The sequence below is a fragment of the Oreochromis aureus genome, linkage group 15 (genome assembly GCF_013358895.1).
Source record: "Oreochromis aureus strain Israel breed Guangdong linkage group 15, ZZ_aureus, whole genome shotgun sequence".
NCBI lineage: Eukaryota > Metazoa > Chordata > Actinopteri > Cichliformes > Cichlidae > Oreochromis > Oreochromis aureus.
Genome location: NC_052956.1, coordinates 27,050,617 through 27,066,646, shown reverse-complemented (window position 1 = coordinate 27,066,646; position 16,030 = coordinate 27,050,617). Strand labels below are relative to the sequence as shown.

At 39.7% G+C, this 16,030-nt stretch overlaps 1 protein-coding gene across 1 annotated transcript in view; it reads left to right on the top strand.

Moving 5' to 3' along the window:
- Positions 1 to 5,427, top strand: part of adgrf8 (adhesion G protein-coupled receptor F8) — a 65,339-nt gene extending 59,912 nt beyond the window's left edge. The window contains exons 31-39 of the mRNA XM_031755946.2: positions 106 to 306; positions 500 to 631; positions 751 to 929; positions 1,248 to 1,424; positions 1,509 to 2,876; positions 2,961 to 3,002; positions 3,476 to 3,526; positions 3,654 to 3,720; positions 3,961 to 5,427. Coding sequence (XP_031611806.2) covers positions 106 to 306; positions 500 to 631; positions 751 to 929; positions 1,248 to 1,424; positions 1,509 to 2,876; positions 2,961 to 3,002; positions 3,476 to 3,526; positions 3,654 to 3,720; positions 3,961 to 4,019 — 2,276 coding nt within the window. The 3' untranslated portion in view covers positions 4,020 to 5,427. The remainder of the gene's footprint in view (positions 1 to 105; positions 307 to 499; positions 632 to 750; positions 930 to 1,247; positions 1,425 to 1,508; positions 2,877 to 2,960; positions 3,003 to 3,475; positions 3,527 to 3,653; positions 3,721 to 3,960) is intronic.
- The last annotated feature ends 10,603 nt before the right edge of the window (positions 5,428 to 16,030 follow it).

Here is a 16,030-nt window from a genome sequence, read left to right as displayed (position 1 = left end):
TTCTGAAAATGTAATTGAAAATTATGGCACACATTCATGTTGTTATTGCTTATATTGTATTCTTCTTTTGTTGGTTTAATTTCAACATTTCACTTTTAATTGCAGGAGAATATGAATGTAGGCTCATGCGCAAAAAGGACAAAACATTTTTCCGACAGAAATCTGCAACCTTCAGTCTGAAAACGAAACCCACAATCACCGTCTCACCAATCAGAGAGTATGTGCAATGTCAGGGAGGAATTGTGCCTCTGAAGTGCAGTGTGAGTGGTGGGTACCAGGTTGAGTTTCAAGAGTATTCTGAAGCAGGTAAGTCTGACACAAAAAAACAAAAATCTACAAAATGCAAATGTGTGATTGAGAAACTTTTAACATCACAGTATCTTTCACTAAAACATATTGAATGTGATTAATATTATTTTGTAACTTTTCAATCTTAACGCTGTCCTACTCTCTAGGTTATTTTTTTTAACTTCCTTTTATTGTTGTTATTGTTGTTTAGGCACTGGTAATTCGATTACCTATAATTATAAAACACCTCAAGGTTGTCAAAAGCAGGACAAGGTATTCACCTGTCAGTCTAAAACCCAACCTGTATTTACAAGAACAATAACACTGCAGTTATCCCCAGAGGGTGAGTATTATTTAATACATTTCAGATATTCACATATATGAACGGGAGCATACATTCATACATACAAAATGAAAACTACATGCAAAAACTGCTGAGGTATTTTTTTTCTCTCTCTACAGAAGCTCACTGTGTTGATGAAAAGTTTGGTAAAGGAAATGAAGGTTTCAAAGCTGCAGTGCCTTGTGAGCCAAACCAGGTAGGAGAAATAACTGCAGTGTGTAAGGAAAACCGGCAATTTGGAGATATTGAAGAAAACTGCATCCTACTACCTGTTCAGGAGCTGCTTGACGAGTCTGAGGTAACCTCCTCTTAAGGAAGCACACAGTACCACATGTAGTAATGGTCTGCACCAACAAAAACTCTTTCTGCAACTGCAACTGAAATAAACTTTCTTCTGTGTCAGTCTGGCAATACTTTGCAACAAAAATAGATACTGTTAAATAAATAACCACAAATAAAGCAGTTAGTGATAGTATACCTTTGACTCCAAAGATCAAGCCCCAAATTTATAAACCTCTGATCAACAACTCCTCTGTTTGTAACTGTGCATACATAAAAGAAAAGTTTATATCAAATGCAGTTAACATGTGACATTGTTCTTTCCTTAATCTCACAGTTCTTGACTGCCAGTACATTGCCAGTATTTTTGGAACAGCTCAGCAACGTCACTGTCAATTTTACTGGTGAAGTGATTAAATCTCCTCCCAACGTTAAGGCTATTGTGAGAATACTCACCAATGTAGCCAAAAAATCTTCATCATTAGATATTTCAATTAGCAATGATTCAATGGAGGTATGTTGATTAGTTTTCTGAAGTTTTCACATTTTAAACAGTAAATGTTTTTTTATCTAATATTGTTCTTTTCTTTTACTTTAGAATGTCCTCATTACGGCAGGGGTTCTCACCATCAATGGAACAACATGGAACTTTCTGAACAACAATGACACCAAAAACATCTCAAACAGCACTGATGCTGAAAGTGTCAGCTCATCATTTTTGGACTCTCTTGAAAACATAACATCTCATCTTGACAATACAACTTTTGACATTAAGACAGCATATATTCTGTTAAACAGAACTAGATTCACAGACACTTTCAGTGCTGAACTGAATTCTTCAGTGGCAATTGAAATACCAGAGGCTGATGGAGAAATAAAAACAATCACTACGATACTATTTGAATCGTTGGATAATGTACTCCCTGCAAGAGATGAGGTCAATTCATCGTTCAACTCTATAAACGGCAGGATTGTACTTGTTCAGTCCACTGGTGACATCAATAATATTTCTTTCACATTTGATATTTTAAATGATACACTGGGAAACCCTGAATGTGTCTTCTGGAACTTCAGCCTCTTTAATGGTCTCGGAGGATGGGACAATGAGGGATGTGAGGTAGTTTTAAACACAAATGAAACTGGAACTGTCATCTGCAACTGCAACCACCTGACCTCATTCTCCATCCTCATGTCACCGAATAGCCCAAAGAAACTCTATTTGGACATTATAACCTACATTGGAGTTGGCATTTCCATGGTTTCCTTGGTCATATGTCTCATTATTGAAGGCCTCATATGGAGAAAAATAAGAAAGAATGAAACCTCTTACTTGCGTCATGTTTCCATAGTCAACATCGCTGTCTCTCTTCTGGTTGCAAACATTTGGTTTATAATTGGAGCGGCCATTTCAGATGCAGAAGTTAAAAACCCCCCAGCATGCACTGCAGCTACTTTTTTTATCCATTTTTTCTACCTAGCATTGTTCTTCTGGATGTTGGCCTCGGCTATGTTGCTGCTCTACCGGACAACTAATGTCTTTGGTGGGGGTTTGACTAAAGCATCTATGCTAGCCATTGGATTCTCTCTAGGCTACGGAGCTCCTCTCATTATTGCAACAGTAACTATAGCTGCAACTGCACCTGACAACAAATACATCCGAGACAATGCAGTCTGCTGGCTCAACTGGGATGAGTCCAAAGCTCTACTGGCATTTGTGATTCCTGCACTTTCAATAGTGGTGATAAACCTCATTATCTTGGTTGTGGTTTTGTACAAAATTATAAGGAGAAGAGTTGGAACAACTGCTGCACAAGCAGATGAAAGGCACGTTTTACTGGTTATTGTCAAGAGCTTGGCTGTGCTCACACCATTTTTTGGCATAACTTGGGGTTTGGGAGCTGGGATTCTGGCTGATCCAACAAATGAAGGAATCCATATTGCATTCGCATTCTTCAATTCGTTACAGGTAAAAATTAATATTTTACTTATCTGTATACAACAACAGTATGACTGAATCCTTGATAACTGATGCTACTATGTCTTTAAAAAGGGCTTCTTTATTTTGGTGTTTGGAACACTGCTGGACAGTAAGGTACGTACAGCTCAATTTTAAGTCAGGTTAATTCAAAGAAAAATCTAGATTCAAGATTCAAGATCTTTATTTGTCACGTGCATAGTTATACAAGTATAACACACTAATAACTAATAGTTAATATATGAGTAATGTGTTTGAATGAATAAATGATTATTGTTGAATTACTTAAAAACTAATGTTAAATGATATAATTTTGGTTTAACCAACAAAGTACTTACTGGAAAAAAGGAATAAGGCAATTGTCTACTAACCTTTACTGACAAAGGAATATGAATTGTGATAAACTTCCGCCTTTTAGTGCCATTTCATGGTTTCTCTGTAATCCCATATAAATGACTATTCAGACTTGATGGCGATAGCAGCAAAAAGCAGATGGGCCCACACTTCAATAAATAAGAGTTATGTGTATGTGCATATTCCATACATGTGCGTATTCTACACATGCACACATTTGGGATTTCATTTATCAGGTGCGGTCAGCAATAGCATCATATGCACAACCCTCCAGAACTAGGACAGGGGTAAGAACAGTTTTCCTAGTCATGTCTTTCATATTTCTTTTTTCTTTCCTTTCTAATGGATGACAGCCACTTTGTTTCTTTTCAAATGCTGCATGATTTGTTTTGTTTTTTTGTATTGTTTTTTTAGAGCACAAGTGCTGGAAACACATCATCAAGTGGACTTCAATTTTTAAGGAACTGGAGACGTGGAAGAGGTAAACAACAATTAAGAAAAGAACCAACTAAGGTTTCGTATAAAATGCAGTGAATGCTGTGTGTTGTTAGGTGTGCTGGTACCTTAATCAGGCAGTCCAACAATAAAATGTAATTTTTATACCTTTTATTTATTTATACAATTATTTTACTTCTTACTTCAACTTCCTGTTGTAGTACTACAGCTACTACTGTTGTATTATTTTTTGCCACAGACTAACTATACTGCTCTGTTTTTTTAGATGGCTACAACATGACATCCAGTGCATCCAGTGATTTGCATTCAGCTAGCAACACATGATGTACGCAGAAAGCTGTGGTCATTGAAATAACCAACAAGAAGTCAGGCTTTTTTTTCTCTCCTTTTTTTCCATAGTAGCAATAAGTTAATCTGTTATTGTTTTGTTTATTGCTTATATAATATTTAATCCAAAAAGAATCAGGCTTGGTTTTAAGGAAACCAAATAAGGGAAAATATGTAATCACCAAAATATTTTTGAATGGCATAATAAATGTTGGAATTGTAGTGATAACTTTTAAAACATTTATGTCATCTTTGATTTTGATTCGAATTTATGATTATCAACACAGCATAAAGCACAGATTTGTAGTTATACTAATAGATTTTTATCAATCTATGTTTCAACAGTTTTAGAAGAAAAGAATTGAGTGTACTTATTCTAAAGAGATGTCCGATGTAAACATAATCAAAACATTGCACTTGCAATATACACCAATCAGTGTATCAATGAGACCTGGTCGCCTGTGACCCAGTGACTGGTTCACCACTGCCCACTTTGACCATGACAGACCAAAAACACCCCACAAGAGCTGCAGTTTTGGAGATGCTCTAATCCAGTCATCTAGCCATCACAATCTGGCCCTTGTTAAACATGTTTCCTGCTTCTAACACATCAACTTTGGGGAAAAAATGTTCCCTTAATTCGTAATATATCCCACCCACTAACAGGTGCCATGATGAAGAGATAATTAATATTATTGACTTGACCTGTTTGTGTTCATAATGTTATGTCTGATCGGTGTTTATCTGTGGATGTGTGCTTGCATGCATTCACACAGGTTGCAAAAAAATATACTGAGATTCCACTTTTACTCAAAATGTTTACCATTTTCTACATGTATTCATCATAAGCTAATTTTAAATACCAAACTACCTTTGTTAAAGAAAGTTTTGGTGTTGCTCATTTTATAAGCTTGGATATCAGGAAATCTATTATCTCACAATCTTGCAGTTTCATTCTGTGTCAGTACGTATTATGGCACACAATCCGAAAAATATCCTCATGAAAATTCTTAATTAAGCTGTAATAATTTCATTCATTCTTAATTCAATAATTTCTGGTAATTTTTTTATTCTGTATATTTTGTGAAGTAGTCCTGTGTTATAAAGACGAAGCAGATGTCAGGGCACTGTTGCACCTCAGCTAGATCTGATTTCTTAATGCTGACATTTTTCATAATCATGTTAATTTTACCCATATTTTTTTCTTTGCAGAACAGATTACTGTTATACTAATTAGCACCTTCATAGTCTTTACTAGCTACTCAAAGATAAAATAAATATGCTTTCTGTGCGTCTTTTGTACACTTAATGTGGTATATTTTGGATAGCTTTGACATGCTTTAATTTTGATCCTGTTTAATAATGTATAACTATAATTTGATTTATTACTAATTATGTCCTCAGGGCTCGCAAAATCGCTAGCCCGACGTCCCGGGGCTAGCGATTTTTCCAGTCGGGCTACCAAAATCTATCTCAGCCCTGCCCATCGGGCTATCATAGGAAGGAAAAATATGTGTCACTGCTTTTGCATTTTCTTTCGCAAATGTAGCTGAGTAATTATGTTATTGGCATCGATGAGCCACTGTCAATATGTGACATATCGAAATCGCGTTTGAATTTGCGCTTGTTTTTTGCGATCCGTTCACTTTGCGATCGCGCGGTGTGTAGAGAGCGGCAGCACTGATTGGTGAGTGACGATTAATTGCGCACCAATTCCTCTGACATCGTCTTATCACTCATTAGCTACTATTCAAACGTGACAAGTGAAATCTCCCACAGCAAGCTTAAACATGTGAGAGGTTGATTGCGCAGAGAATCGCTGACCGTTATGTGAGTGCGTGTGTAAAAGCAGCAGGATTTACGCCGGTATTTTAGTTCTGCTGAGCCAAATAAGACAGGTCAGGGTGAAGAAGGGACAACCAAATAAAAGCCGACCACAAAACGGAAAAGTTATGACAAATCAGACTGAGGCAAAAAGAAAGCTCAGCTTTTTTGGTTTCATGGACAAAAGAATTTATGTGGCTGGAATATGACGAGCTAAATAACATGATGTTCTGCCGGGTGTGTTGTGAGTTTCATTTCATTTGAGTCGACAAGCGCCTTTGTAACTGGGACCAGTAATTTTAAGAAAGACCCCATCAGAACCCATGAGAAACGCAAGAAATGCATTATACTGCACCCAGTCTGCAACACCCAGTCTGCAATATCTTTCCCAGAACAAACAGCAATTGCAAAAAACATACTAAAAAATAAACCAAGCACAAGCAGAAGTCCTGAAAAATCTTTCAAAAGCGTAGTATGTTGCAAAGAGTGAACTACCATTGGCCAAATTTAGCAGTTTTGCAAACTTCAAAAAGCAAATGGCCTCGATCTTGGTTCCACTCACCCCTTACCCTTGACTTCAGTGGAAATTTCAGATTCAGGTTCAAGTTCTACACAGTTCTTACAAGTTCATAGAAATTTCTGTTCAATTAGAACCAAGTATTTGAGTTGATGATTGTAATGTTTATACAGTTGTGATTTGTATTTAACAATTTTCTGATTAATTTTTGTTTCTGTTACAATATTATACTTTAATGTATAATATTGTAAAGGAAACAAAACATTAAAAAATTGCTCTCTTTTTTATTCGGGCTACTTAAATTTATTTTGGGCTACCAAAAACTGAAGAGTGCCTGCCCGAAGGGCTACCAGAGATTTTGAAATTTTGCGAGCCCTGGTCCTGAATTTGTTTAAAAAAAAATCAGAATTATGATTAAAATCTTTTAAAATCCTATCCTTGTGTCAAAGTTCCAGCTTCACACACCCTGTTAATCTGGCAGATTTTTTTGAAGTATCCTAAAATGCAAATTCCTAAAGACAAAAAAAAAGCAATGGAATGACCCTGCAGACTCAGGATCTTGCACGATGGAAAGAGCCACCTCCTCTCAATACCTCAAGAAGCTGAAAAATTCTATAAGAATCTGCCAAAGGAAACATCAGAAGATGCCCATGATCAGTGAGTCAGAAAGGACAAGTTTCTTAAACAAAAGGTTACACTTTAAGACATTCCATGAGACTGCTCCTGCTCCAACATAACTAATTAGCATTGACAGGAGACAGATAAAATCTTGAGTTTGAATTAATATGTAGTTTATGTTAACATAACTGGGCGTTTTAAAGCGCTTATTTGCTCTAAATTTAATCTGAACTGTTTTGGGATATATACCAACAGCTAAGCTTTAAATCTGATAAATATTTATGGCCCCAGTGAGGATAACCCATCCTTTTATGAAAATTTAGTTCTAACTATGTCAACCTTGAAGGGTCTCTATATCATAGGAGGGGACTTCAATTGCACCCTGGACCCAAACCTGGTTAGGTTGACTCAAACTGACACTACCCATACTCAGACTAGAAAATTTCAATTTTGCTAAATTGCAATAGATTGCTGACCTTCCACTATTAACAAAAATAGAGGATGTATGCATTGAGAATACAACGGAAAAGGCTTTCTCTCTGTATTATAACTTATTGATGCTTTCCTCCAAAGACTCAGCAGGATATCCAAGAGGATATCGATAAAAATGACTGCAACCAGGCTTGTTTGAAAGCACAAAAACAAACAATAAACATACACTTTAAACTCCTGCAATATAAATGGCTCATGAGAACGTATATAACACCCGTCAGGCGCCATCATATGTCCAGTGATATTCCAGACATTTATGCATTTGTACGCCAAGCACCGGCTCCCCACAGGGCTGTGTACTGAGCCCCCTCCTGTATTGTCTCTATACCCACGACTGCAGTTCAACCCACAACAACAAACTCATCAAGTTTGCTGTTGACACCACGGTAGTCGGACTCATCTCAAAGGGAGACGAGGCAGCCTACAGAGAGGAAGTCCTGAAGTTGGCAGCATGGTGTTCAGAGAACAACCTGGCACTGAACACCAAGAAAACAAAAGAAGTCATTGTCAACTTCAGGAGGCACAGGACTGACTTAGCCCCCCTATGCATCAACGGGGAGTGTGTGGAGAGGGTCCACACCTTGGCGTCCTCATCTCCACAGACATCTCCTGGACAGACAACATCACAGCGTCAAGAAGGCCCAGCAGTGGCTGCACTTCCTGAGGTTGTGTCATCTCTCTCTATTGAAAATAGCATGAAATACGATGTACTGAAAGAGTCCATCTTTCGTGCTTATGTTCCTGTACCTGAGGTCTACCGACAGAAGTTCAGAAATCACAAGAAGTCTAATGATCAAACATATGTCAAGTTTGCACGTGAGAAGGGAGTTCTTTTTGACAAGTGGTGCACAGCAAGTGAAGTGAAGAGGGACTTTGAAGCTCTTTGTCAGTTAATCCTGTTGGAAGATTTTAAGAATCTATTAACAGAGAAGCTTGTAATGTTTTTAAATGAGCAAAAGGTTGCCTCACTGTCAAAAGCAGCTGTTTTGGCTGATGAGTTCATTTCATAAAAATGTGTTTGCATCATCCCCTCGTTCAGATAAAGTTTTGATCACCAAGATCAGGCTGACCAAGCCTGATCTTGGTCAGCCTGAAGCCAGAGCTAAGCAACCATTTCTTTCCAATGAGGTACGTGAATGCTTCTATTGCCATAAAAAGGTCATGTCATTGCTGATTGCCTTGCACTAAAAAATAAGACTACACCACCGCAACCCAAGGGCATGGGTTTGATTAAAAATGTGTCTCCTCCCAGAACCCAAACATCCTTGTTTCAAACCTTTTATCACACAGGGTTGTGTTTCTTTAACAGGTGATGCTGTTGACGACCAGCCTGTAACAATACTGAGAGAAATGGGTGGTTTGCAGTCTATCATTTGAGAGGGTATTTTGCCTTTGTCTGTTGAGTCATCCTGCCAGTCAAGTTTTGTGGTCCAGGGTATCAGAATGACTTGTGTCTGCACCTTTGCACAATATTCATATCACTTCCTCTGTTTTCAGTGGAGTTTGTAAGGTTGCTGTCGTCCCCTTGCTGCCATAAAAGGGGTTGATTTCATCCTCGGGAATGATTTAGCTGGTGGAAAAGTCCTGCCTGTGCCTGAGATGCTGGATAAACCTGAAACAAGCTTCGAAGTTAAACAGCAAGAGTATGCTAACATTTTTCCTGCTTGTGTGGTAACTAGATCCCAATCCAAGAAGAATGACTTTGATTTGTCTGACTCCTTCCTCGTTATGAAAGAAGCATCTGATAGTGTTAGACCAGAAGCTAAGCTTAATGATGAGTGTGAGTACAAGAAAACAACTATTAGAATATTATGTGTTAAATTTGCTTAGATAAGAGGGTCCAGCAGTAGATCAGAGCAATAGGGAAGGATTTGTCTGTGTTTTTTAGTTTGGCTTAGCTATAGGCTTGAGAGTGTGTGTAATTGTGTAGAGGGAAAGGAATTTATTGACACTGGGGGTCTGCCTGTCATAAAAGGAGACAGGAAGCTACAGTTGGGGGATGCTGATGCTTGTACCTTTAATAAAAACTCATAATTGTCATAACTTAGAAGTAGGTTTGCAGGAGACTCTCCACATGCTTATCTGTAAATGTAAGACAACAAGAGGCCAATGGCCCAGTGGATGCAGAGTGGGGGTCTCAGTGCTTGTAATATGTTAACTCTGTTTTGTAGAGGAATTTGGTGTAGCTTGGTTGAGGGGAGATTACTTTTATGACCGGCAGGAAGTCACGTACACAGAGACACACACACACACACACAGTGCTTTAACTGTTACGACGCATACACACCCACACGGACTCACGTGCACTCACACATACACACAGGTACGCGCACACAGTCACTCACATGCACTCACATAGACACACGGGTATGCGCACACACAGGCACTCACGTGCTCGCACATACATACACAAACACAGAGTTTACAGCACACCATGTGGGTTTTACGATGGGGTCGCTTCTATAAAACTGGTTGTAACAAACAAAGAAGTGAAGATCTGCAGAGGGACACCGGCCTTGCACATCTCCCCTTCTAGAAGATGCATGCGTAACTGAAGATGAATAAAGGTTTTTGTAAAATGACTACTGAGTCTGGTGTCGTCTCTGAATGCCCGAGGAATAAAAAAGAACCAGGGTGAAACTGCTTTACGTAACACGAGTCTAGAAAGTTGTTGTCTCTTCCTAGAGCCGACATAAAACTGCCCGCTTCTAGAGAGGAATTTATTGTTGCACAGCATGAAGATGACTCACTTCTGAAATGCCGTTCTTCCGTACTTACTCAGGAGGAAGCTAAGGTAAAGAAGGTGGCGTACATTGTTGATGAGGGCCTCCTTCTACATCGCTGGGCTGGTGAAAACTTGGATGACTGGCATACAGTTTATCAAGTTGTTGTGCCAAAGGTTTTCCGCTTGCAAGTGCTAGCCTTAGCACATGATCACCCACTTTCTGGACACCTTGGCATAAATAAAACATGTAATAAGGTCCTCAAACATTGTTTTTGGCCAGGGCTCAAGTCTGATGTTGTACGCTACTGTCGTACCTGCCATGTTTGCCAAATTGTGGGCAAGCCAAATTAAGTTATCCCACCTGCACCTCTGTCGCCAATTCCAGTGATGGGTGAACCATTAGCAGAGTTACTGTTGACTGTGTAGGACCTTTACCAAAATCAAAGTCAGGGCACCAATACATTCTAACAATGATGTGTACTTCTAATAGGTTTCCTGAAGCAGTGCCCCTGCAAAAGGATCGCCACTCCTGTCATCAGTAAAGCTCTGGTAGGGTTCTTCTCAGTGTTTGATCTTCCAAAGGTAGTCCAGACTGATCAGGGAACCAACTTTAAGTCTAGGACCTTTGCTCAGGCATTAAAAGCATTAAGAGTGGAGCACATTACATCAAGCTCCTACCATCCTGAAAGTCAGGGAGCGCTTAAAAGATTTCACCAGACATTAAAGTCCATGCTCCGCAAATACTGTCTGGAGACAGGAAAGAACTGGGATGAGGGTATCCCATTCTTATTGTTAGCTGCTCGTGAAACAGTGTAAGAGTCCCTAGGATTTAGTCCTGCAGAGCTTGTATTTGGACATGAAGTTAGAGGACCATTGCATATCCTTAAAGAACAGCTAGTTGTTCCGACTAAAACACTGAAGAGAATCCCTGAGTACGTGGCTAAAATTAGAAAGCGCCTTAAATCAGCTTGCGCTATTGCCAGGGACACCTTAACTGCTAGGCAGGTAAGGATGAAAAAACACTATGACCGGAGAGCAGTTGCTCGTCAGTTTAAACCTGGTGATCAGGTTCTAGTTTTGCTCCCTATTCTGGGCTCTTCTCTGAAAACAAAATTTTTTGGACCATATGTTGTGGAAAAGAAACTCAGTGAGACCAATTATGTTGTTCAAACTCCTGATTGTTGTCGCAAGACTAGAGTATGCCACATTAACATGATGAAACATTATCTTTCTAGAGAGAATGAAGATGATCCCCTCACTCCACACAAGGTTAAGTCTAGGTCCCCTGTAGCATGCGTAGCTTCAGATATAGCCAATGAAAGCAGTGAGGAGGATGCGGTCCTGTGCAAAGATGCGTCACAGGGGACGAGACTAAGTAATAGTGAGATTCTGTCTGACTTGCCCCACTATTTGTCTCACCTGTCACTTAATCAGGCTGAAGACATTCAGAACCTGATCGTGTCCTTCCGGTGTATTTTTGGGGATGTTCCTACCCAGACAAGTTTGATATCCCATGACATAGTTCTTACCAATCCTGCACCCATTAAACAGCATGCAAACAGAGTCAATCCCATCAAAAGAGAAGTTATAAAAGAGGAAGTAGAGTATCTTGTTAGAAATGGACTTGCCATACCCAGTTGTAGCCCCTGGAGTTCCCCATGTTTGTTGGACATTAAACCTGATGGGAGTCCACGGTTCTGTACGGACTTCCGCAAAGTGAATGCTGTGACAGTTCCTGACGCGTATCCCTTGCCTCTCATCGATGATTGCATTGATGACATCATACCTCCCACATTTATTACTAAACTGGAAATGTTAAAAGGTTATTGGCAGATTCCTTTCGACATATCTGGCTGTGGCTCAGGTAGTAGAGCAGATCAGCTACTCATCAGAAGGTTGGTGGTTCGATTCCTGGCTCCCCCAGTCTGCATGCCAAATATCCTTGGGCAAGATACTAACCCCAAAATTGCCCTCCGATGCATTCATCAGAGTGTGAACGTGTGTGAATGTTTATTAGTTGCACTTGAGTTTAGAAGTGCTTGCGTGAATGAGGCATGTTGTATACAGTGCTTTGAGTACTCCGGGAGAGTAGAAAAGCACTATATAAGAATCAGACCATTCACCATTCCTTTAACCAGAAGGGCATCGGAGATATCCGGTTTTGTAACTCTGGACAGTTTCCTCCAGTACACAGTCATGCCATTTGGGTTATGTAATGCACCAGCTACATTTCAGAGGCTAGTGAGCAAAGTATTGGGTGATGTTCCAAACTGCCAGGTGTATCTGGATGACAGTGTTGTGTATTCCAGTGAATGGGCAGAACATCTTGTTACTTTGTTAGCAGTTTTTGAGCGCCTGTCAGCTGCCTCGCTGACTTTGAATCTTGCAAAGTGTGAATTTGGTTAAAGCACCGTTCTTTATCTAGGCCAACAAGTTGGTGGAGGAAAGGTATGTCCAGTGGATGCAAAGATCCGTGCCATTTCAACCTTTCCAGTTCCTTCTACAAGAAAGGAGCTACGTCGTTTTCTTGGAATGGCCAGATACTATCGTTGGTTCTGTAAGAACTTTTCAACAGTAGCTGCCCCGTTGACTGCCTTGGCCAGTCCATCAGTTCCATTTTCCTGGTCTGATGAATGCCAACATGCCTTTGAGAATCTCAAGGGGTTGCTTTCATGTTCACCTGTTCTCTCCGCCTCAGATTTTTGCCGACCATTCAAGCTGGAGGTCGATGCTAGCGCGGTTGGGGTAGGTCTGTCCTTCTACAGGAAGATCAGTATGGACTTGATCACCCTGTGCGCTACTTCTCAAAGACGTTCACTCATCCTCAGAGAAGGTATTCTACAATCGAACAAGAAACTCTTGCCGTTCTGTTGGCTCTGCAACATTTTGAGGTTTATCTTGGATTAAGTGTGGAACCCATAAAAGTCTTTACAGACCACAATCAGCTTGTTTTCCTTTCAAGGATATACAATAACAACCGTCAGCTTATGAGGTGGTCTTTAATCATCCAAGAGTATAATCTTCAAATCTGCCATAAAAAAGGGATAGAAAATGTCTTGGCTGATGCACTGTCCCGTGCCCTGTAGTCTGTTTGTTTTTTTTTTTTGTGTATGAAGGCTCCAAACTTTTTGTTTGGACTTGTAAGGGTGGGGGTGTTACGTGTCTGCAAGCTGCATGTTTTCTTTCCCTCTCCTTTTGTTTACCATTTCCTCAGGTACACAGACTGCAGGTTGGTGTCAATTTGGGGATCTCCAGCTAATTATAGGAAGGACGCTTTGATTGGAAAAACCACACCTTGATAAGGAGACTCACCTGTGGCTGGGCGCGGCTCTCTCTTCCTTGCTTAGAATTGTTTGGCACTTGTGTAGAGCTCCTATGGTGTATTTCTTTTGTTTGAAGGTTGTGGTGGGAGTAAAGAGGACTAGGCAAGTCTGGGGACCCTCATGTGTTTCCCCCTTTTTTTGTTTTTCTAGGGTAAGAGCTCAGCTAAGTTTTGGGTTTGTATTTTTGGTGGTTTTTTTGGCACAACCTAACTGTCTCTTTCTCCCCCACATTTTTTGTATAAATTTGGGTTATTGTTTTTGTGAGAAAGCTGCCATTAAACCTGTTTCTGTTTATTGCACTTGTACCGAGATTCTGGAGTTGTGTTACGTCCTCCTGCTCTCGAGGAGGTATAAGACTTTCATATCAAAAACAGAAAACAGAAAAACTTTGGTTGGACAGGTAAAATTTAAACCATTCCAATGCAGTCCCTTTGATTCCGACACAGTGTTCAAGCCGAGAGATAAGAATCCTATTATCTACAGTATCAAAGGCAGCACTGTAGTAGTAATAGTATTAAAATGGCAGAATCTCCCAAGTCCGTAAATGTTAAAAGGTCATTAAAAACTTTTAAAAGAGCAGTTTCAGTGCTGTGGTGTGCTTTAAAACCAGACTGAAATACTTCACTAATGCCATTTTTATCTAGAAAGGTCTAGAACTGAAGAAGGACAACTTTCTCTAGGACTTTAGAAAGAAAAGGCAATTTAGAAATTGGTCTGTAGTTGGCTAAAACTGTTGGATCAAGGTTTTGCTTTTTAAGAATAGGTTCCACCACAGCATGTTTGAAGTCAGCAGGGACAGACCCAGACTGAAGACTGCTACTGACAATTGAAAGCAAACATATACCCACAGTGTCAAAAACATCTTTCAGTAAACGAGATGGAACGATATCCAGAGTACATCTTGTGGGTTTCAAGTTGTTGACTACTTCATTCAGTAATGAAAAGGACAAGGTCACTGAAAGTGGGCAAAAGCAACTGAAGTTGATGTATAAACAGATGGGTCGGATTTCAATCAGTTTTCATATGTTGCTTTCAATGCTACATGGGGAGCAGCAGGAGGCGGATTAAGAAGTGATTTAATAATGCTAAATAAAATGAGGTTTGTGACAGTTATTAGACACAATCTTAGAGGAATATTTTGTTTTTGCTGCTCTTACAGCCTTCTGATAATTTAATAAAGTAGATCAAGCGATACCTGAAGTCTGTCCTTTTTCCATTTTCGTTCAGCTTTTCTATACACCTGTCTGAGTTCTCTGGTATCATTATTCAACCAAGGCTGGGTTTCAGGTTTTAGACACCTGGTTGTGCACTGTAAAAACGATAACTAGTAATTGTTGATTTGAGTAAAGTTTTCAAATTAAACTGACTTAGAAATAAAACTTTCCATTTACAACCTAAAATAGCTTGTCTGCCCAACAAATTTCTTCCATTGTTGTCCTAACTAAGATTTTCTAGCGAGCATAACAAAGATTATCAACTTTTGAGTAGATTTTTTGAGTCGAGTTGGGAACCAGTGGGAAACCCCGTAGGTGACTGGCACACGTCGTGGTCTGAATAAGTTTGAACTAGACCAAACGAGTCTGAGCAGACTGTGTGATAGTGGTTTGTCGATGTGTTCTGAACTGAAAACCTGCTAAGAAACTTTGAACAAACGTGGCCAAAGTTGGATGAAAATTACAATTTTTTAAACCATTACGGATTTTACCTGGTCTGAAGTTGGAGTGTATTATTTGACCATTTTTGGACAGGTGCGGAGCTGCGGCCATTTGCCCTAGCAGGTAAGCTAACGACATCTGTTATTAGGATTTTCTACAAGCGCTAGGCTGCATCCTCCTGAGGACCCAGGAGGGTGGAACGAGTAAAGCACTGAAAAAAAGCCAAACAATAACATATTTAAGTCATCTAAGGGACTTATATATCATGTCTAAGCTAGCGAAGGACCGCTGGGGGTTGAAAATGATATGCCAGGAGTTCTCTGTTCTCGATGCTCTAGCGAGCCTTGAATCGCTAGCTAGCTATCGAAGCTGGTGGTAACAGACGTCTCCCAGCATGAAGCATTTTTGCAAAAATGTGTTGTCTTAATAAACTGAGCAGATATTTGAAATTTACACAGCTACATTCTCGCCTGAAAATACCTTAAAAGTTTACTTTGTGACCCAGAAAGAGAGTAATATTAAAACTAAGTGGCTGCCGCCATTGTTTGAAACTAGATTCGGCTGGGCGCGCTATGAATTCTGGCATAGGGTGAGCCACGAAGGATACACCTGACCCATCCTTCAAAGCTGTGGAAAGTATTGTATTGTTTTGAGAGCCTTTTGTTGGTGGAGTATTGATTTTATGTACAATTCCACGGGTAGACGCGATCTGTACGGGTCCGACTTTGCACATGCGCAGTAAGGATCGGGAGTCCGATCCGTAACTTTTTTTTTTCTCTTTTTTTTTTCTACATTATATTGAAATGTTTCATTATTGCAAACATTTTCTCTCAGGCGGAGAGAGGTCGTGGAGT